Source organism: Bos grunniens, chromosome 25 (genome assembly GCF_055505025.1).
Source record: "Bos grunniens cultivar Pamir isolate PY7600 chromosome 25, Bosgru_T2T1.0, whole genome shotgun sequence".
Lineage (NCBI taxonomy): Eukaryota > Metazoa > Chordata > Mammalia > Artiodactyla > Bovidae > Bos > Bos grunniens.
The window spans coordinates 789,158-811,925 of NC_141189.1; the positions used below are offsets into that span (position 1 = coordinate 789,158).

The 22,768-nt window shown below is 62.9% G+C and overlaps 1 protein-coding gene across 10 annotated transcripts in view; it reads right to left on the minus strand.

Moving 5' to 3' along the window:
• Nucleotides 1-22,768, minus strand: part of PRKAR1B (protein kinase cAMP-dependent type I regulatory subunit beta) — a 78,886-nt gene that overhangs the window by 5,042 nt on the left and 51,076 nt on the right. For 7 of the 10 annotated variants that reach the window (XR_015155039.1, XM_086376870.1, XM_086376871.1 and 4 more), the window contains 3 exons: nt 22,352-22,510; nt 17,457-17,517; nt 11,899-12,020 (listed from right to left, as the gene is read on the minus strand). Coding sequence is in view for 6 of the 10 variants with exons in the window: in XM_086376870.1 (XP_086232996.1) it covers nt 11,899-12,020; nt 17,457-17,517; nt 22,352-22,510 (342 nt within the window). In the remaining 4 variants the exon portion in view is untranslated. The remainder of the gene's footprint in view (nt 1-11,898; nt 12,021-17,456; nt 17,518-22,351; nt 22,511-22,768) is intronic. The other 3 variants (XR_015155038.1, XR_015155037.1, XR_015155040.1) reach the window with 1 other exon arrangement.

Genomic DNA, 22,768 nt, shown 5'->3' on the forward strand with positions numbered 1-22,768 from the left:
GAGCAGTGTGGCCTGGGGGTCGCACTCCCCCCACTGAGTGATGGGAGCTTCGGCAGCTGCGGCCGCCCCGGGGACTTCCAAAGGCAGAGACCCTGGCCTGTCACCTGGGGTCGGCGGCTGGAGCCTCGCCCAAACTGGTGTCTTCCCCACGCACCTGAGGAGTCAGAGCGAGGCCTCCCCAGCCGCCCCACCGGCCTGCACAGCCTCCAGCAGCTCTGAGCCACACAGACGGGCACTGCGCCCTCTGTATCCATGCTGGCCCCCAGCAGGGCACGTCCGCATCACAGCCGAGCAGCTGGGGCCCCAGGACAGGGTTCCTGTGGCACCGGGGTCCTCTCGTGCCCACCGGGCCCTCGGCTACCCGCTGCTCATGCGTGTCCCCAGTCTGGACAGCCAGTGCCAACACCCCGGCCACACAGACAAGCGCAGTCTGTCTCCCTGTGGACTTGGCTCACCAGGACCCAGAAACATGCGTGCCGGCCCGGCCGAAGCCGGGTTAACGAGTGAACCCCTCTGCCTGGGCTGCGAGAGACACAATCAGAAGACCCTGCCCACGCCCGCCAGGCCTGGGACCTCCGGCCCTGGGCAGCCCCATGCTGGGCCCCCTCCGACCCTAGGGCCTCTCGGCTCCCAGGTGTCTGGGGTGCTTACGACGCTGGTGAATGGACAGAGGGACCTGGAAGCAGCAGGCTTCTCCACCCACCCGGGAGTGCTCCCTGGGCCAGACGGGCTGAGGGGCAGGGCCTGCAGGACACATGGTCTCGCGCTGATGCCACGGAGAGGAGCAGAGACCTGCTCCCCTGGATGGGAGGGCAGTCAGTGCAGGGCTGACAACCCCACAGGGACTGCAGCGACTCTCTGGAGACAATGCTGCATTTAGCTAATTATCATTTACACTCATGCCTTTTCACTTATACAACTTACGTTCCCATTTTAGACAATTTTCCACTTTACAGCTGGATCATTGTCCTCATCAGGACCCCAGGGATGGATCTGAAGTTTCCTGGTTTACTCAAGGCTTAGAGCACCCAGGAGGCTTCAAGCCCCAAACAAGGAAAACCCAACTCAATGTGTCTGAAGGCTACTAAGGGCAACCACTGTCCCCAAACCAGAAGATGCAGGAGGGCTTTCAGGGCTGGCCGACTCAGAGGCCCGCAGGCGTGTGTGCACCTAGGCTTGGCCTTGCCTCCTGTTTGGTGGGCTCAGTCGGACCCTCATGGTGCATCCATGGCTGCCACGGTTCCAGGAGTCGCCAAATGCCTCCCCCATGCCATCCATAAGAAACCCTTCTGGAAGCTCCGGGCACCATCCCCTCACACCTCACTGGTCAGAGCAGGTCATGAGTTCACCTGCAGCCAAAGTGATTGGCTCCCCTCCCCACGTTCTGCCCTGCCCACTCGGGACAGGTGTGAGGTCTGGGGCACAGAAAACAGGGATGGGCTCAGCTTGGCCACCGTTCTGTTTCTCAACCGTCTCCCCCCATGCAGCCCCCCAACCTCGTGTGGACCCCTCCCGGATTCCTGTCTTCTCTGGAACCCGCGAGTCCCCCATGGTCACTACAGCATCTCTCCCGGTCATGCATGGACCAGCCCGTCTTATGTTCCACGTAGGCTGATGAGATGAAATCGGTTTCCACTGGGACAGATGGACAGAGCTTTCCCACCAGGGCCTTGACGTGGAGGCTCAGAAGACTGAGGTCATAACAGACCCTCCATGCTGGATGGTGTGAGCATGGACACACAGGAGGGCCCTCGGAGGAGCCCTGAACGAGCAGGACCGACAGGGGACAGGCCTGCCCCCACCAGGTCCTCACACGTCCGGGCTGCAGGCACGTGGCCACGGACCGCGTGTCCCCGGCGGGGCGTGCGCTGCACCAACTCTCTTCCCACCACCGCAGCCCCGCCTCCACCAGGGAATGTCTGCCACAGGTGCCAGGACGGCTGGGCCACGGGACAGGGCCACACGCCCCAGGGTGCCTGTGACGACCCTGGGTCACTGCTTAACGAGGCAGGGAAGCTCCGCAGCAGCCCCGGGGGTCTCCGTTCCAGCAGCCAAGGCTGACCAGCCGCCACCCCCAGGCCCTGATGCAAAGGCAGGCGGTCCCTGTCCTGGGAAGGCACAACCAGCAAGCCGGGGGCGGGAGCGAGGGAAACGCGCAGATGGACTCGGAAAGGGTGGGGCCTCGGCCAGCAGGGCCCGGCGTTCCCACGACACGGGCCCCGGCGTGCCCAGCACACGCCTGGCTCTTCCCACCCCAGAGAGACCATCGCGGGCCCGGAGCAGCCAGCCTGTCCGAGCTCCTTTCCCAGACGGCAGAGAAGGCAGCACAGACGTCCTCCAGGGACTGAGCACCGGAACTACGGGGGCTGGAAAAACATACTTGCCAGGATCCAGATCATATTCCCCAAACTTCTCACTCATTGATTCTAGCCCAGCTCTAAAAATAAACCAGGTCACATAGGAGTCAGCCCGGGAGGACATACGATAAAAATGTCCCTGCCAGAGCCTGGGGGAGATGGGGTTATTATAAGAGACCCATTTTCCTTAAAACATTTTTCACTTTAAAATTTTTCTACAGAGGCAAAACCCAAATCAACTCTGGTTTCGACAATGGGCACGCATGCCAAGGTTGAGGGGGACGCGCTCGTTGAAGCAGTGCCTCGGGCTTCCCGCTCCCCAAAACTGCCCCCGAGCCCAGCCCAGAGCCCCCAACAGTGCAGGTGATGGCCGTCGGGAGTCGCGGTTCCAGCCATGGGGGCTGCGCCCAGCGAGGCAGGGAGGGCAGCCTCGCCCCCTGAGGGACCCCCAGATCCTGCAGGCCGTCACCCAGGCTTCTGGCTTATGAGTCGGATACTGCTTAAGGACTAAGAAAACTGACGAGCGAGGACCGGCAGACACAGGCACCCCCAGAACTCTGGGGCGACAGAGCAGACGGGTCAGTGCCCGAGGCGCAGCCCCAGGGGGTCAGGGTTAGGGGCTGGGCAGACAGCATCCAGGGAGAGAGACGCCCTCGCCCAGGCTCCCAGCCGCTGGGCACAGACCGGAGTCTGTCACAACCCTCGTGCGCGTCCAGCCCGGCAAGGGAAGGGACACACGCTCCTGTCAGTACACAGGGGTGAACCTGAGCCCCGGCCCGCCTTGCAGCGAGCACGCGGGCTCAGGGCCCGCTGACACCAAGTTCAGGGAGAGGAAACGCTATTTAAACAAAAAGAAAGTGTGAAAGTGTCAGTCGCTCGGTCGCATCTGATTCTTTATGACCCCATGGACTATAGACTGCCAGGCTCCTTTGTCCCTGGGATTCTCCAGGCCAGAACACTGGAGTGGGTGGCCGTTCCCTTCTCCAGGGGATCTTCCCAACCCAGGGATTGAATCGGGGTCTCTTGCATTGCAAGCGGATTCTTTATCCTCTGAGCCACCAGGGAAACGCACTTATTTCAACAAATATATATTTTAAAAGAAACAACGTCACGGCCATAAACTGGAACCAGCATCACTTCCCATAAATTAAAGAGCAACTGAGAAGGAACATGGGGTGTGGGTACAGGGAGGTGTGATGACGTGCCAGCCCCACCTGAAGTGCCCCCGATGCAGCCTGGGCCAGCTCCGCACGGCTCCCGCGGTTCAGGCCTGGCTCCTCCGCGTGCTGGCCGCCGTCTGGGGAGAGCCAGGCACCGCCCAAGCCTCAGTTTCCTCATCTGCAGGACAGGCAGGCTTCCAGCCACTGCCAGACACGGGGAGCCAGGCGCGCAGGCCCAGGGCAGCCTGGCTGAGACTGGGGGGGCAGCCGCCCTCGGGCCGCCCCCCTCCCGGCCAGCGGGCAGCGGCGGGGGTGGGGGATGACACTCCCACGGGCTGATTAGCCCAGGACGGCGCGTCTGTGGGATCGTCCTCAGCCAAAACAGGTATCTGTACGGCCACGGTTTGTGCACGCTGCTTATCTCTGCCCTCCCCCCGGTGCCGGGGAGAAAACGGGACCTTGGGATCCACGTCTATGGTCTGGGAACGCCACTGCCTCAAGGACCAGGAAAGTAGAGCCGGGGATGGCTCACAAGGGGATGTGGTCAGGTCATTTGGAGCCTAGGAGTGCCCACGTAGCTGGCACTGGGAGCTGTCCTCCCCAAGGAAAGGGCGACTGAGGTGCACAGGCTAGGGCCTATACAAGGGGGGCCCCCAGAGGACGAGGCCACTGGGCGATGAATTAGGACCCTCGCAGGGGACACCAGAGCCACCCAAGACGGGGCTGTGCCATCTGGGCGTGAGAGCCCCGCAGACGGTCAGTAGAGGCATGCACGAGCAGCAAGCAGGCACCACACCGGGGGTCCCCACCTCTGAGATTCGGCCATGCGTGGAGCTCCTCGGGATCTACCCAGAGGTGAGGCTTAAGTCATGAGGCCACAAAAATCTGCAGAGATGCTTGGAGCAGCTTCCTTCTTAAGTGTCAAGAGCTGGAAGCAACCAAGATGCCCTTCCGTAGGTGACAGATGCGTAGAGTAGCAAAGGACAGGGGAGCCCGGTGTGCGGCCGTCCGCGGGGTCCAGACTCAGACACAGCTGAGCGACTGAACACCACCGACATCCAGACGGCAGACTGTATTCAGAACTAGAAACGAGAGCCGTCCAGCCCTGAAGAGCCCCGGAGGAGACGCGCATGCGATCACGGGGTGAAAGGCACCGGCAAGAGAGGGCCTCAGACCCCGTGATCTCAGCTACAGGACCACCTGGAAAACGGGAGCCGGGGACGCTGAAGAGCTGGGCGCCGGCATGGGAGCGCCAGGGGGGCAGGGACAGCGTGAGGCCTTTCCCGGCAAGGAGGCCGCTCGTGTGATGCGGTGGCGGCCAATGCAGGCCTGAGTGCCTGGGCTGGGCCGCGGGGCCGCGTGCAGGGAGGCCCATGGCTGGGTAGGGCTGCCTGGTGGGGAGGCCGTGCGGGGCAGACCTCTGTACGTTCCCTCCACTTTGCCGTGAACGGAAGCCACCCTTCAGAGACGCAGAAAGGACACAGCGCAGATGGGAGCCCTCAGGGTGCTGGTGACCGAGCCGGCAGGGAGGACAGTCAGCTGAGTGGGCAGGGCGGGTGGACGCGTGGGCAGACGGCACTCAGCCCAGCGGGCTTCTGGAAAAGCACTCTCCTGGTTCAGCCCAGAAGCGGAGAGTGTCTTCCTGCTGCCTCTGGACTGAGACAGCCGTGCTCCGACACCGACCTCGGGCTCCGCTCTCTCCCCGGACATGAGAGTCTGGCACCGACCACGGTGGGACCACGCAGATGTGGGCTGCCCTAGGGCACCTCCCCATGGGGCCCCTGCGGCTGAGCCGCGAAGGACATCACCTGGTGGGGGAGGGCCAGGGCGAGCTGTCAGACAGGCCCATGGTGGGGGGCAGTCCAGGACAGGCAGACCCCCAGGCCCACAGGAGGCCCCTCAGGAGCTGGGAGTCCTGGGCGGGACCGCTGTTGTCCAGCTCATAAGAAACCTGGGCATTGGACACAACGTCCCTGCCCTTACAAGGGGTCTCGGGGGGCATCCAAAGCCCTTGTCTGTAGAGCAGGGGTTCCGGCCTGCCCCCAACGCCTGCCAGCCATGGCCTTGGGCCTGAGGTTCCTCTGGACATCCCGCCCACCTTCCCCACTTGGAGGACTTCCACTCACACGTCCGCACACAGCCCACCGAAACCTGGGACCCGGCTCCACCCCGGCCTCCCCATCTCTGCTCGGGACCAGGGCGGGTCTGCAGCAAGGCGTGCTCACGCCTCAGTGAACACCCCGCACACGGCCCAGTGGTGGCCATCGCTCCCGCAAGTCCAGTGAGCCTCGGCCCAGAGCACAGTGGGGGCTTTCAGGGGTCTCCCTAAAAGTTCCCGAGATGACGGTGAACGCAGAGACCCCTCCAGAGGTGGCTTCGAAGTGGCCGCTCAGCAGTCTAGTCAACGTCAGGGACGTTCAAAAAAGTGATTTGCAAAGAGAGGAGCCGTGTCCAACCTCAGGTTTCCATGGCAGTGCCTCCTGGCCGCAGGAGCGGGCTGGAGGGAACCGGCTCTGCCCAGCTGCCCGCAGGCCCCCAAGGCTCTGCCGTGTGGAGTCACCCACAGGGTGGGCTGTGTCAGGACTGAGGACTGAGACCCAGGCCGGGCCCCACCCTGCGCCCAGAGCCTTCCTGGGGGTAAACTGAGTCTCAGGGCTTTGGGCGGCCCATGTTCCTCACAGGGCCCCGCCTGCCAGACCCCTCCCTGGGCAGCCCCCTGGGCTCTGTCCTGCAGACGCTGCTAGGAGCCCCGCAGCTCCCGCTGTCAGCGGGGGCCAAGACCCCTCGGGCCGCCAGGCGCTTCAGGGCTTCGGTGACTAGAGGGTGTCCCAGAGTGGCCGGGCTACCTCGGACGCCACGTTCAGCTGCCGGCCAGGCCCCGGGAGACCCGCTGTGCCTTCTGTCCTCGTGTCCAAGCGGCCCCAGGTTGACGGCCGCATGCCTGCTCTGGCCGCCAGAGAACACACTCCTGGAGCGCTGGGGTCCACTGTCCAAGGGGTTGGCAGGCCCCCAGAGTCTCAGAGACGGCTGGTGTGACACAGACCCCAGAGACAAGGAGTGCCCACCGCAGAGGCCCCAGGGCCCGCTGAGCCCCGGCGGGCACCCAGCAGGCGTTGGTAATGTCGCGTCCAGTGTGTGCAAGGATCGGTCCTCACGTCTGTGCAGGTGGGGGTCCCTGTCAGCCCCTCACACCTGGGATGCAGCCCCCAAAGCAGCCCACACCCACCCGAAGAGCAGGGGGCAGAAAGAGGCCTGGCGGAAGGTGGGGCTGGGCAGCAGCGGCCCCAGGGGCAGCCTGCACCCGGCACGGCCCCAGGTCCACCCCGAGGGGCAGGGCCCCAACAGTCACACTCCCCGCTCCTTGGGGAGCTGGGGGCCCGGCCTCAAGGTCAGCGGATGTCGGTGTCAACTGCATCAGAGAAACACCTTTGCAGAAACACCTGGAGACCCACGTTGGGCCAGGCCCCTGGGTCCAGCAGCCTGGGTCCTTCCCAGCACATCCACAGGGCAAACGTCCTTTCCTGTCTGGCTGTCTGCTTTGTGGGCCAACGCTGCACTGAATCGTATAAACAAGCAAACAGCCTGCATAAGGAATCTACTCAGACGCTCCAGCACATCCTCCAGAGGAATCAGGGCCCCGGGGGGCTCGGGGCAGCGCAGGGCTGGCGTGGGGAGACACCACGCCCCCTCAGAGGTGGCCGGGGCCACAGGCAGGAAACACGGCGTGAGGCTGCGGACGCTCAGCCCGCTTTTCAGCTCTGAGCCCGTGACGCCTGTGAACCCTGAGGCCCCACCGTGACTTCCCCAGTTTGGTGGATCACAGAACAAAAGCGAAAAATACCCAAGTTGCCAAGGAGACCACTTCAAATACATCGCACAACACCGTGAAAGCCGTGCCTTCCGAGGGGGCTGGGTTACCCTCCGGGGCCAGCACCACCGCGGTTCCTGGGAGTCAGCCCCCCACGCCTCCCCCGACCTCCACCACCCCAGTCAGCAGGGGGGCCCTCAGTCACACAGCCGACCTCCCACAGAGCCCGGAGTCGCTCTCCCAAGGCCCTCTTGGACAGCTTTTGCGCAGGAGGCGTCAGGGCCCCCGGGGATGCCCCTGCCCCACCCCCGCTGCCCGGAACACAGACCACAGCGTGCAGCCAGGTGCGCCCGGAAGACGACCACGGAACTCGGCTCTCACGGCCTCTAATGGAGGCGCCGAGAAGCATCCGGAGCAGCTGAGACGAGCGGTCAGTGCCCACCCGCGTCTGCAGCTGAAGGGCCTGGAGCAGCTGAGACGAGCGGTCAGTGCCCACCCGCGTCTGCAGCTGAAGGGCCTGGAGCAGCTGAGACGAGCGGTCAGTGCCCACCCGCGTCTGCAGCTGAAGGGCCTGGAGCAGCTGAGACGAGCGGTCAGTGCCCACCCGCGTCTGCAGCTGAAGGGCCTGGAGCAGCTGAGACGAGCGGTCAGTGCCCACCCGCGTCTGCAGCTGAAGGGCCTGGAGCAGCTGAGACGAGCGGTCAGTGCCCACCCGCGTCTGCAGCTGAAGGGCCTGGAGCAGCTGAGACGAGCGGTCAGTGCCCACCCGCGTCTGCAGCTGAAGGGCCTGGAGCAGCTGAGACGAGCGGTCAGTGCCCACCCGCGTCTGCAGCTGAAGGGCCTGGAGCAGCTGAGACGAGCGGTCAGTGCCCACCCGCGTCTGCAGCTGAAGGGCCTGGAGCAGCTGAGACGAGCGGTCAGTGCCCACCCGCGTCTGCAGCTGAAGGCCCTGGAGCAGCTGAGACGAGCGGTCAGTGCCCACCCGCGTCTGCAGCTGAAGGGCCTGGAGCAGCTGAGACGAGCGGTCAGTGCCCACCCGCGTCTGCAGCTGAAGGGCCTGGAGCAGCTGAGACGAGCGGTCAGTGCCCACCCGCGTCTGCAGCTGAAGGGCCTGGAGCAGCTGAGACGAGCGGTCAGTGCCCACCCGCGTCTCCAGCTGAAGGGCCTGGAGCAGCTGAGACGAGCGGTCAGTGCCCACCCGCGTCTGCAGCTGAAGGGCCTGGAGCAGCTGAGACGAGCGGTCAGTGCCCACCCGCGTCTGCAGCTGAAGGCCCTGGAGCAGCTGAGACGAGCGGTCAGTGCCCACCCGCGTCTGCAGCTGAAGGGCCTGGAGCAGCTGAGACGAGCGGTCAGTGCCCACCCGCGTCTGCAGCTGAAGGGCCTGGAGCAGCTGAGACGAGCGGTCAGTGCCCACCCGCGTCTGCAGCTGAAGGGCCTGGAGCAGCTGAGACGAGCGGTCAGTGCCCACCCGCGTCTGCAGCTGAAGGGCCTGGAGCAGCTGAGACGAGCGGTCAGTGCCCACCCGCGTCTGCAGCTGAAGGGCCTGGAGCAGCTGAGACGAGCGGTCAGTGCCCACCCGCGTCTGCAGCTGAAGGGCCTGGAGCAGCTGAGACGAGCGGTCAGTGCCCACCCGCGTCTGCAGCTGAAGGGCCTGGAGCAGCTGAGACGAGCGGTCAGTGCCCACTCGCATCTGCAGCTGAAGGCCCTGGAGCAGCTGAGACGAGCGGTCAGTGCCCACCCGCATCTCCAGCTGAAGGCCCTGGAGCAGCTGAGACGAGCGGTCAGTGCCCACCCGCGTCTGCAGCTGAAGGGCCTGGAGCAGCTGAGACGAGCGGTCAGTGCCCACCCGCATCTGCAGCTGAAGGGCATCAACCCAAGGGACACCGGGAAACACAGGAAGCAGCGCGCACACTGCTCACACTGCTCATTTGCACACACGTGTGCACACACACAACCGCACCCCACAGTGAGGGTCCTGTGCAGTGGAGCCTCTCGGGCCCGCCACCTGCTCTCCACGTGTCCTTGGGGAAGGACGGCCCCTCGTGGGTGAGGTCAGACGGCCTGCCCACGGGGCGCACCCTGGAAGCCCCCGTTGCCACGGGCCCCATGGCTCCGTGAGGACCCCTCAGCTCCAGCTGTCACAGCTTTGTGGTTTCTCTACCCGTGGCCTTGGACCCGACAGGCAGCCCTTGGCCCCAGAGAATCGCTCTCGTCCCCTCAGCCTCAAGACCATAAGAACCACGGCTGCAAACTCAACGGCTTGCGAGTGGGTGCAGAGCCCAGAGCAAAGCAAGGTGGCGGGCGGGGAGCGGGCGCGGCAAGGAGCACAGCACCCAGGCAGGGGCACCGGTCCAGAGCCGGATCCGAGCTCTCACGTGAGACACCTGACTGTGTCGCTCCTCAGTCGCTCGGTCGTGTCTGACTCTGTGACGCCGTGACTGCAGCACGCCAGGCTCGTCTGTCCTTCACTGTCTCTGGGAACTTGCACAAACCCAGCTCCATCAAGTCAGTGATGGCATCCAGCCATCTCATCCTCTGTCGTCCCCTTCTCCTCCTGCCCTCAATCTTTCCCAGCATCAGGGTCTTCTCCAATGAGTCAGCTCTTCGCATCAGGTGGCCAAAGTATTGTAGCTGCAGCATCAGTCCTTCCAACGAACACCCAGGACTGATCTCCTTTAGGATGGACTGGTTGGATCTCCTCACAGTCCAAGGGACTCTCAAGAGTCTTCTCCAACACCACAGTTCAAAAGCATCAATTCGTTGGCACTCAGCCTGATTTTTAAATATTGACAATTTAAATGTTTAAAAAAGGAAGCCCATGGTGCAGGCCAGTGCACACCACGCCCTCCTTGGCCATGTTCAGAAACGTGGGCAACTTTCTGCTGGAACATTCTCCAGAAACCACGAGCCAGACCCCCGTGTGTCTGCGGACTTGCAGGAGGATCCAGAGTGGAACAGGGCCCTGCAGGGGCCGCAGCAGCCTGAGTCCTGCGAGGAAGGCCCTGGAAGTGCTCCGAGTGAAGCTGAGGTCTCCAATCGTGGGCTCACCTCTGGCGCCAGCAAGCGGGAGCCTCCTGCGAGGCCACAGCTGGGGCCGGGGCCGACACGCGGGGTGCCACTTCTCGGTCTACGGAGTGGAGACCTCGCTGGCAGGAATCGTATTTTGTTCTGTCTGGGGTTCTTTCCCTTTCTTTCAAGAAACATGATTGTCGAATGAGTCACCCGCCCCAGGACAGGAAGGCTTCCTGTGGACGGCTCCCCGGCCCGGGGGCTCTGGTGTGCCCAACGCGTGGACCAGGAGGCGGCCGGGGCCCCGGTTCCCAAGTGCACACTGTGAAGCTCGTGTCTGCCCCCTCGAGACCCTCCCATGGTGGTTCTCCTGATCCCTCAGCCTTCCGACGGCTCCCGTGGGAGCAGCCAGGCAGGCAGAAGGAAGAACCACAGGCACTCTCCCAGGAGGGGCTTCTGCAGGAGTCCAGGGCAAGCCCCCCAGGACCCCCCTCGGGCGAGCGTGTGGCCCGAGGCACAGAAGGGGACTGCCCGCGGGAGGACACATGCTCACCCACAGCAGCCGGGGAGGCCCCTTCCGCTGTTTCAAACTGAGACGGTGGCTCCAAGTCCAGGGTGCCAGCCCCCTGTCCCCGGGTTGCGCCTTCTCCGCACTGCCCCCAGGCGGGGCCGGCTCTCCCTGGATGGCTCAGGGACCCTTTTTGACCTCCGTGGTGCTGTGAGCTCCGAGGGCAGTGCGCGGGGCTGGAGCACGTGCTTTCCCGGCGGGCGGGCGACACAAACGCTTCCCACCAGGAGGCCCGGCGCAGCAGGAAGGGAGCCAGACACGCATAGTTTTGGGCCTGCGTCACGGGGAGGGCCCCATGGCCAAGCGCCCCCACCCCGTCCACCCCGGGGCGGCTGTGGCTCCTCTCCGGGGACCACGGCCGAGCCCAGCCCCAGGTGGGGGAACGCGCAGCCCCGCAGCTGCCCGTGCCCGTCAGCGGCAGGCTGAGCGTGGCCGCCACGGATTTCGGCGGAGCCAGCTGTCGCCACAGCGGGGGGCTGGGGGGGTGGCAGCGGGCCGGCCGGTGACTCACACGGGCCCAGGTGGGGGAAGGTGGCGCCCACCTCTCACACCAAACTCGACCAGGGACCACGGCCGGTTCACACGGTTGTGAGAAGCCGCGCAGGGAGACCCCCCCTGGGCCCCCAGCTTACACGCTCCCCCCGGGAGGATGCACATGCCCCCCCCGGGTCCTATTTGGGGCAACCCCTCCCCTCCCTCGACCAAGCCTGGCCCTCCAGCTTCACACGCATGGCTGGTGTGTCTGGTCTCTGCAACATCGGCACAGGGTGGGCCCAGGGGCCAGGGGAGACCCCATGGGTCCCAGGGCAAGGACATCGGTCGGGGCCAAGGCCGCTGTCCACACGGCCGATGGAGGCGGCGGGCATGGAGCGCCGGGCCGGGGTGCAGCGGGCCCCAGGGGGGGCACGTGCAGACCAGGCCTCACCCCTGACCCCACAGCGCCCCCCCTTCTGAGGCCCTCGCATGGAGCCCCCCGCCCGCCTGAGCTGGACTCACCTCCGTGATGATGAAGAAGTCGTCCCCGGGCTCCCCCTGGACCACAATCTTCTCTCCGTCTTCAAACTGCACGGGCTCCAGGGCGTCGGCCACCGTCAGACGCTCCCACTTCTCCAGGGACGCTGAGGGGAGACACGGGGGGTCATGGGAGTCCATGGGGTCCCAGGGAGCAGCGCCCCTCCCCAGACCACCTCAGGAAACGCCCACATGGCCAGGCCTGGGGTGACGAGGCTTTGCTAATTCACAGGGACGAACAAGATAGCACATCTCTGTGCAGGAGGCGCGGGCATCTCCACGAGCACACTGGGCCAGGAGGCGGCTACGGCCCAGCAGGAGGCACAGGCATCTCCACGAGCACACCGGGCCAGGAGGCGGCTACGGCGCAGCAGGAGGCGCGGGCATCTCCACGAGCGCGCCGCGCCAGGAGGCGGCCACGGCCCAGCAGGAGGCGCGGGCATCTCCACGAACGCGCCAGGCCAGGAGGCGGCCATGGCCCAGCAGGTGGGCGAGGAGGCAGAACCCGGACCGACCCTAGCCCACGTCAACCACAGGCACAATGCAAACACCATGAACACGGGCAGCGGGCACGAGTCCAGCGCAACGTGGGCTGAAATGCTTTTATCTTCGAGAGAACAGAGCTGCCTGGAGTTTTGCAAACAGTATCATTGCAGCTCAGCACTCAGGGGTTTCAATAATTCAGAGGCCGAAGCAACCCGCTGTTTATGGGACACCGTTCAGCGCCCCAGAGAGCACACGACTGAGTTTACGCTGTGAGAGGCGTGGACTACCTTCCGTTATTTGAGGTCAAGGTGCTGCATTCCAATGGCAAGTTTAACGCTTGCAGGTTCTGTACCTGTCCCCGCTCCCTCACGCCTTCCCTCCCCATCATTGTCCCCTCTCAGCCCTCTGGAAGGAAAAGCATAATAACCAGCTCCTCTTATAAGAAATTAATGATCGCCTGATCGGTTCTTTCTTGGTCAAGGAAACTTCTCTGGCCTGTGCTCACCAGACGCACTTACGTATCAGCCGTTAAAACCCAGAGCAGACCACCTATCTTAGGTCTCGCCTAGGAGCAGGATTTCTCGGCTTGAAAACTCCTGCCAGGGCCGTACGTCACAAAGGACAGGCTTCTGACCGAGCCCGGGCTGGAGCGGCTTCTGTGTTGGGGGGGGAGGGAAGGTGGGGAGCCCCTGGCAGCAGGCTGCCCGCCAGCCACCACCCGGGTCAGGACCTGCCCCGCGATCCACGCCCCACACCCGCAGGAGGCGGCGGGGCCGCCTCGTGACCACAGGTGACTCTGGCGGGGATCACGGTTTGTCCCCATGAGGAAACCGGTGCCGGTAAATGCACGACTGGCGCTTGGTCTCCTTCCAAGGCGATGAGAGCCTCTGACTTTACAGCCTCTGGCTCAGGAAGCTCACTTCCTTGTGTTTGATCAGCAGGTTTTTCTATTACGCTTAAGACCTTGAACATCCCGAGGTCGGAGAATCAGGGCTTCTTCCCCGATGATGCAAATCCCAGGAGAGAAGTGTCGGGGGAAGCCGGTGGGCAACTCCTTGGCCCTGACCTCCGAGGTGGACGCTTCAGAGCACTTTTGCTACGCTCAGCTCCCTGGGATCCAGGTGCAGTCAGCCAGCCCACGTCCAAAGTCACCCCAAAGCAACCTTTCTGGGGGAGTCTCAGTGCTGCTGGGGAACATGGTGGAAACCCCACAGGAAACGCCAGAGGTGCCCCAAAGGCACCCCCAGGCGCAGCCAAGCGAGCAGCAGGCACATCTGCTGGGAAGGGACCTGCCGGGGCCATGCTTCAGGAGGACACAGCCCTCCGGCCCCACTTCCGGCTACTGCCCTCCAGCTCTGAGCCTGACCCGCTCCCCTCCCAGGAGACCTCACGTTCCTGCCCTGGCCTGCAGTTTGCCTCTTCCCCGGGAAATGGGGTCGGGGCGTCTCTGCTCCCCCCGTGAAGCTCGAGGAGCTGCAGGGCTGCCCCGGGCAGGCCTGCCACCGCCACCCCCGGCAGGGACCCGCCTGCCTCCACCGCTCACAGTGCCCAGGGCCCTGACTCCACAGTCGTGCCCTTCCCGTTGTAATGTGGAAAAAATAATCAGAACGTTGGAACGGACGACACAGGCAGCATCTATCCTGAATGGAATCGCAGAACCACTTGGCCGCGATCGCTTCGGAGCTGCTCCTCGCAGACAAGCTGGGCACCGACAGGGCCCAGTCCCTCCGGCTCAGCCTGAGCTCGCTCTCCTTCCCCGGAGGCTGCGACTGTGAAGGACTTGGTGGAATTTTTTTTTTAATCTTAAAGGGTTTGGTTGGTTTCTTCCCATCGGTGGTCTCACACCTTTACCGTAACCCGGCTTTGTAAACACGACACAGCATTGCCAAAACTGTGCACGCACACGCGTGTCGCCGACCCGTCCCGACACGTGCTGGCGTGCAGAGGCCTCGTCCACTCGCCTCACTGGAGGCAAACCCACACCACAGACGCCCGGGGCGAGTCCCTTCCTGTGGTGGCAGATTTTAGGTTCTTCCCATCTCGTCATCGTGGGAATTGCTGAAAGGACCATCCCCAGCCATGCCCTTGTTTTTTTATTAACCATTTTTAAAACCGAAGCATAGTTTATTTTTATCCATCTTCCCTGGTAGCTCAGATGGCAAAGAATCTGCCTGCAATGCAGGAGACCTGGGTTTGATCCTTGGGTGGCGAAGATCCCCTGGAAAAGGGAGAGGCTACCCACTCCAGTATTCTTGCCTGGAGAATTCCACGGACTGTATAGTCCATGGGGTTGCAAAGAGTCAGGCACGACTGAGCGACTAACACTCTCCTTTCATACTCGACTTACAAGGCGGTGAGTTTCAGGTGCACAGCAGAGCGATTCAGTTACACCTACGCAGTCTTTTTCAAAACCTTTCCCTTGTAGGTTATTACAAGATACTGAATATAGTTCCCTGTGTTCTCCAGTAGGACCTGCTGGTTATCTAGTTTATATATAGTGATGTGTATCTGCTAATCCCAAACTCCTAATTTCCCCTCCCACCCCCCCCCCAGCTATACCCTCTGGTAACCATAAGTTCGTTTCCTATGTCTGTGAACATCTTTCTGTTTTGCAAGTAAGTTCGTTTTTTTAGATTCCACATATAAGTGATATCATATGTTATTTTCCTTTCTCTTTCTGACTTTCTTCACTTGGTATGATAATCTCCAGGTCCGTGAATGTTGCTGCAAATGGCACTATTTCATGCTTTTTATGGCCGAGTAATATTCCATTGTGTGTGTGTGCATTTGTGTGTATACACCACATCTTCTTTATCCATTCATCTGTCGATGGACATGTCTTTGCCCTCGTGACTAATGCTGCTATGAACATAGGGGCAGGCCCATCTTTTCTACTGGAGCTTTGTCTGGATGTACGGCCAGGAGTGAGGTTGCTGATCGTGCGGCAGCTCTATTTGCAGTTCACTGAGGACTCTCGCACTGTTTCCTATAGTGGCTGCAGCGGTGTACAGTCCCACCCGCAGTGTAGGAGGGCTCCCTTCTCACATCCTCCCCTAAATTTATTTGTAGACTTTTGATGACGGCCACCCTGCCCAGCGTGAGGTGGTCCTTCCCGTCATTTCGGTTTGTGTTCTCTAATGATCAGCAAAGTTGCAAGCATCTTCTTCATGTGCCTGTTGGCCATCTCTGTATCTTCTTTGAAGAAACGTCTATTTAGATCTTCTGCCCATTTTTGATTGGGTTGTTTGTTATTTCTTATATTGAGCTCTATGAGCTGTCTGGATATTTTGGAAATTCATCCCTAGTCTATTGCATCATTTACAAATATTTTCTCCCAGTCTGTAGGTTGTCTTTTTATTTTGTTTATGGTCTCCTTTGCTATGCAAAAGCTTTTAAGTTTAATTAGGTCCCATTTGTTCATTCTTGTTTTTATTTCCATTACTCTAGCAGATGAAGCCAAAAAGATATTGCTCAGATTTATGTCAGAGAGTGTTCTGCCTATATTTTCCTCTAGGAGTTCTATTGTATCTAGTCTGACATGTGGGTCTTCAATCCATTTTGAGGGGTTTGGTAGGTGGTGTTAGAGAATGTTTTGATGTCATTCTTTTTTTAGGACTTGTCTGTTTATGCATCTTTGGCTGGCTGGGTCTTTGCTGCTTTTGCTTGGCTTTTCTTCGCTGCAGCGAGCAGGCTTCTCACTGTAACTCCTCGTTGGGGAGAGCAGGCTCCGGCTCCACAGCTCTCGGGCTTCAGTCCTCCTGGCTGCCGGCTCCGGACACAGGCTCAGTAGCTGTGGCGCACAGACTTGGTTGCCCTGTGGTGTGTGGGATCCTCCCGGATCAGGGATCGAACCTGTGTCTCCTGCCTTGGCAGGCGGATGCTTTGCCCCTGAGCCGCCAGGGAAGCCCTGACTTCACTCTTTCACAGGCAGCTGTGCACTTTTGCCAGCACCACTTATTGAAGAGACTGCCTTTTCCTCATCGTGTGTCCTTGCCTCCATGCTGCCCTAGCGCCCCAGAATCCGCACCTTCCTCCTCCTCAGCCCACAGGGTCTTAGACAAGGAGGCTGAGCCCCACTTGCCACCTGCACCCACAAGCCCGCGTCCAGCCTGGGGCTTAAGGCTGAGACGTTCCCCTAGGAACTGTTTCTGGATGGTTATTCCCCGTGGTTTCCCAGGTCTCAGCTCTGAGCTGACACTCTGCCCAGCAGGTCGCCCTCCTGGCCCTTAACCGGAGCTGCTCGACACACACTCACACCCCGACACGGAATTCCCAAGTGCCCCACACAGGCGTGGAGACTCCACACTGCTGGGCGCCTGGGCCGGGACGACAGTGCTCCATTCTGAACCTCAGAGCAAGGTACAAACAGCAAAAACACGCGGCTGGGGGCCTTTGTGACACTTGCCACCGTCAGTGGGGGTGCGGTCAACGTGTCTGTCAGACCCCAGGATGAGAAGAGTGGGGGGAACGCCCACAGAGGAAACCCCAGAGAGGTCAGGAAAGACACTCAACACAGGGGCCCATGCGAGACCTCCAGACAGACCAGCGTGGGGAGAGCGGCTCCGACGGCAGACAGACAGACACACACAGCACGGACGGACAGAGGCAGACACACGACAGTGTGTGTGCGTGTTCACGGGAACCCACACGCCTGCATGCACAATGAGCATGTGTATGGTGTGGGGTGGCACTGCACGCATGTGAGCACACGTGTGTGTGTACATGCGCGTGAGCACATCTGTGCATGCGTGTGTGAGTACGCATGTGCACATGTGTGAGAGCACGTGTGTGCGCGTGCGCGTGAGCACATCTATGCACGTGTGTGCGCACACGTGTGTGCATGTGTGTTAGAGCACTGTGTGCGCACGTGTGAGCACATCTGTGCACGTGTGTGAGCACATATGTGTGCATGTGTGAGAGCACGTGTGTGTGTGCGTGCGTGTGAGCACATCTGTGCACGTGTGTGTGAGCATGTGTGTGTGCATGTGTGAGAGCAATCGTGTGTGTGTGCACGTGTGTGTGTCCGAGGCGTGCGCGGTGCGTGGGAAGGCACACACCCAGGATGGAGACTTTGCTGAGAAATTCCTCGTACATCCTGCGCTTCCTCAGCGTGCTGCCCTGCGGGGAGGAGACAGAGAAGCAGGTGTTCAGAGGGCTTCACGCCCCAATCCCTCCCACGATCTCCAAATCCCCAAGTGACCCTGAACCCCTGAAAGGAGGCCCTCGGGGTGTTCCATGTCCCGCAAGCCCCTCAAGCGAGCAGGGGTCTGAGGGGCTGCTGCCATGAGGCCCAGACCGCCCACTCCCCCCAGGGTCTCACACAACGCACAGCCTCACCCAGATTCACGCGGGAAGGGGCACCACGAGGCCGACCCTCAGGGGGCTTCAGAAGGGCTGGGCCCAAAGCCCACCCCTCACTAGATATCTGCACGCCCTGACCAGCTGCCCACCCTGAGCCTTGGTTTCCTCATCTGGACAATGGGTATCCTAATTCCTGTCCCCACAGGACTCCGTGAAGGCTAGGTGAGCAAACATCAGTCAACCGGCCTGGTGGGGGAACCCCAGCCTCCCAGCCCCAGGGCCCCGCCTCCCCGTCAGCTCCCGTGACTCCGTGGTTCGGGGCCAGACCAGCACTGCAAAGGCGGCGTCTCGATTTCAGAATTCTGGAGGTTCCCGGCCTGCCCCCAAGAAGCCCAGAGACTCCCTAGGGCCCCTTCATCCAGCAGAGCCCCCACAGGGCTGGGATCCAATACTCCCTCATAGCTGACCAAGAGGGCAGGGACCAGGCTTCTGAAGTGCTCGGTGGTGGCCATGCAGGGGATACGGCGTCCAGGAGGTCAGCCGCAGAAGCCAGGGCTAGTGGGGCCCGGCGTGCCCATGGCCAGCAGGTCTGGACGCTCACGGGGGCGGCTTGCTCAGCTCAGCACAGCCCCCAGCCGGAGCTGAGCCATCTCAGACCGCGCCGGCCCAGAGAAAGGCGTTTCTTTGAAGGATAATTTATATTCCCGCTGACCTCCCGGCAGCTACGCCCACCCGCTGGAATGCAGGCGTGTTTGCCCGGCAACTCCAGACATTAAAGCCGCCACAACCGGCCCATCCGTCTCCCGCCGCAGGACGACAGCTGGAGGCGGCCGCCCGGGACCTGCGGATGGGGAGACCCGCCTCCCAGGCTGACCAAGGCGCCTCCCGTTGGAGGTCTCCTCCAGGGTGAGGCGGGGGGCCAGCCAGGACCCACACCTGGGGGCTTGTCTGCCAGCAGTGCAGGGGGCTTCATGTCTGGTGAGATGGCGCTACACGGACCCCCAGCGCCGGGACAGGGCCTGCCCGAGGCCATGCGGGAGATGCCAGCGGGGCCTGGACCCGCATCCTGAGTGCTGCTCACAGGACCCAGGCCATCGGGAGGAGCGGGCCCTGGCCCCTCTCAGCTCTGCCTCCCTGGTACCTGCAGCCTCGGCCTGGTCCCAAGTCTGTGCTGAGGTCCCGTCGGGCCAAGGCCACCTACATCCCCCACCTGGTACCTACCCTGCGCCTCCTCCCGCCCCACCCATCACACGCCCGCCCCCCAGCACAGCACAGCCGGACCCCCGCTGACCCTGACAGACGGACGGGGGTCAGACCTCCTCCCGCCCCACCCATCACACGCCCGCCCCCCAGCACAGCCCAGCCGGACCCCCGCTGACCCTGACAGACGGACGGGGGTCAGAACGCGCTTCCTGGCGGCCTGCCCCACTGTCAGCAAGGGGCACGACCCCCCAGCCCCGACCGCCTGGCACAGCCCGAGGCCACCCCGAACCCACTGCCCAGCGAGAGGCTCCTGCTGCTGCACCCCGCGGGCCCAGGAGCAGGCCTGTCCTAAGACGGGAACCTAAAACGTCCATGCAGGCCCCCTGCCCTGTCCCAGCCACACGGTCTGAGCTGGCCCTAAGGATGGGAAGGAGACCCGGGTCCTGGGGGACAGCAGGGCTCTGGTCAAAGCACACACACCCCGGACAGCGCCGCCCGAGGCCCCTGGAGGCTCCCGACCCCCAACCCCTGACACCTGAGTCCCAAGCGTTCACAGCGCTCCTGCCTGCCAGGCACTCGGGGCGCAGCTCGGGGGACGGTGTGGGCCCGCCAGGCTGAGGAGGCGTCTACAGCAGCTAAGGTGACTCTCCAAGCTGGACCGACTGCCCCTAGCACCCTGTCCCCTGTACATGAAGGCCCAGCCAGCCCTGCAGCGCGAAATGAAGCCCCCACCACCTGGCCAGCTCCCACGAGGAGTGGGCCTGAGGCCCCGCCGCCCCACGTCACGGGTGGGAACAGGGGCCGAAGCACGAGGAGTGGACGCCAGGCCCCACCGCCCCACATCACGGGTGGGAACAGGGGCCGAAGCACGAGGAGTGGACGCCAGGCCCCGCCGCCCCACATCACGGATGGGAGCAGGGGCCGAACCACGAGGAGTGGGGGCTCAGGACACAGTTCCAAGGGTCTCGGGTCACCCCAGGCAAGCGGGGCTCTGGAGCCCCTAGCCCAGCCTCTGCAACAGGATTCTACACGCATCAGCTCCAACTGGAGGCCTCATGTAAAAGAGTCAGGGTGAACAAACGGTCCTGACACTGGAAGGAGAGAAGGCTGGGGGCGCTGGGCCCTGTCCGGGGCCTCGGGGGGAAGGCCCCACTCTGCTCGAAAGTGGCGGGTGTGGCTGGTCTCACCGAGCTCCATCCATCCGTCTGTACCACGCAGAGCGGGGGCACGTCCCGGATGGGCGTGCTGGGGTTCAGAGGTGGGTGGTCCTCTCCCTGGGGACACCAGCCCCCACCCGGCGTCCCCCACGCGTGTCCAGTTCAGGGTCCATTCATCGCGCAGCAGGCACACCCATGTCCGCCCAGGCCACAGTCTGATGCAGAAGCGGCCGCCGTCACGGACACTCCCTTCTGAGTGGGCCGCACTGTCATCGTCCTCCCGAAACACAGGGCTCCGCCGGCTCCGGGCACGGCCGCGGCTATTCTTAGTGCCCAGGGATCCAGAATAAAAACAGAGGAAGCGCCGGCTGCCTTGGTGGTTTGGGAACTTCCCTGAATATAAGGTTCCAGGCACGGAAATCCCACAGCCAAGAACGACTTGGTGTGGACAGCGGTAAAGGAACAATGGCTTATGCAACGGGGCCAGGTGCGCCGGAGCAGCCAGCACGGGGGAGGGTGCCCTCCGGGGGAGGCAGGACCGGGCAGGTTTGAGACCAAAGAGAGGGGGCCGCATTCCATGAGGACGCGCCTCGCTGGGCAGGGCAGGGCAGGGCCTCCGGGCACACGGCGGGCGGCCAGCGGATGACCCCAGAGTGTGTGGATGAGGAGCTGCACGAAACAGAGGCCTCCAGGACTGAACTGGACCCCAGCGCATCACAAAGGACCAGGCGCGACCAGGCCCCTCTAGAGGGGCCCCCAGGACAAGACCGCTGTGCAGGCTCAGACGAGACTGAGCGCACAGGGCCTGTCCTGCACATCCCGGAGCTGCCCCAACCACAGCCCCCCGGAAGCTGCAGGGCCCAGCTTGTCTTTGGGAGACGACCGAGGCCTGAGGGCCCGTGGCAAGGGCACGTGCAGCCCCCGGGTCTCCCGGCAACGCATCCCCTCGGTGACCTCCCTCCAGGCCGGCAGGCCCACTGGGGGCTGCCCTCAGCCCAGGCCCTCCAGTGCCACCAGCTCAGAAAAGCACCTGAGCCAGCAGTCACCCCGGGGGAAGATGACAGGCAAGGAGCGTGACTCCCTCGACGAGCCGGTGCTCAGCTCTCAGGGGCCTCAGGCCGGGGACCTGGGCCATGAGGGGACTCCCCGAGACCAGCACGGCACCCCTCACCCTGCCCGATCCAGAAGGCTCTCCACGCTCACCCGGAAGGCCCGGGAAGGCCCCTGCCACTCCTCTGCCCACACTCCTGCAGGGGCGCCTGGTGCAATGGGAGTCTGAGTCCAGGACCCCTGGGGGCTGAGGGCCCAAGGACCCAGCCCTCCCACCACTGCCCCTTCCCTGAGATCCGGCATCCTGGCCATCTCCCTACTGGTCCACACACAGACCAGCCAGGCCTGCACCCCAGGGCCTCTGCAGCAGCTGCTCCCATTGCCCAGACACTCTCCTCCCGGACAGCCAAGGGCTCCCTGCTGCAGGCCTCTCAACACCACCGTGTCGCGGGGGACCTTGGGGAGGGGGCTTCAGGGCCTTCCGTGAAACAGCGGGCCCTGCCCCCTCCTACCCCTTCTTCTCTGTCTCCCTCTTTGGAAACTGTCGCCAGGAGACATGCCTGCTCGGTTGTCTCCTCCACCAGCACGCCAGCCTCCCCGACCCCTGGCGGGTCCCTGCACGAGGGCCAGGCAGTGAGTGTGCAGGATGAACACCGAGTGGGCAGGGGAAGGCCCAGCCACCTCTGCCTGGGAAGGGCCCCCTCCGCCCAGGAACTCATCTCCAGAGCCCTTGGTGAACACTGGCCCTGTTGTTCCCAACAGCCCCACATGCACAGGCGTGCGCGGCTACACCCAAAACATGAAGAGAGGAGGTGGCTGCATGTAAGAACACCTAGAACGACTGTCGCCCAGGAAGGAAGCAGAGAGGCCTGCAGCCTGCCCGGGACTGTGGTCCTCCTGCTGCCCCCGCAGACGCTGGGCTCCTCCCGGGAATTCACTCCACCCACTTGGGGAAAGTTACCTTATGGCACAGAAAGGCAGCTGGAGCTCCAGTCATCACAACCACACTTCAGACTGTTTTAAGGGGAAGGGGAAGGAGAGCAAAGGAGCCTCCCCAGCTGCCTGCCTGTCTTTTGGGTAAATTTCCAGAACCACCCCCCAACACTCGCCCCCCATCTCATCCCACCTCATCCCACCCGGACACAACCAGGGTTCCTATGAGATGCTTGGCAGGTGTCAGACTCAACTGGTGCCCTCCCGGCCCTGGTGGGGCACCCCTGAGGTGCCGCTCACTTGCTCACCATGAGGATACGCCGGTAGCTGTCCCGGTCAATGCCCCAGAGCTTGAGGTCCGTCTTGGCCTTCACAGTCGCTGCCCTGGGGGTGCCATAGATGAGGGCCAGCTCCCCAAAGCTCCCGCCTTCACTGATGCTGGTCACCCACTCTCCGTTCACGTACACCTGCAAGGGTCAGGGGACAGTGTCGGGGGCCTGGGATCACCCGCCCTCTGTCCACACACACCTGCAGGGCATGGGGACTGGGGGCTGAGGTCACACTGCCACTTGCTGCATGGGGAACCCTCCACAGCACCCCCGGGGGGCAGGAGGTCCCTGCACCCCCAATGCCTCACAGGTGGTGGGACTCAGCTGTGCTCTGCCCTGCCCAGGACCAGCCAAGGTGCCCACCTCACGTCCAGGCCCACCCAGACCAAGGCTGGA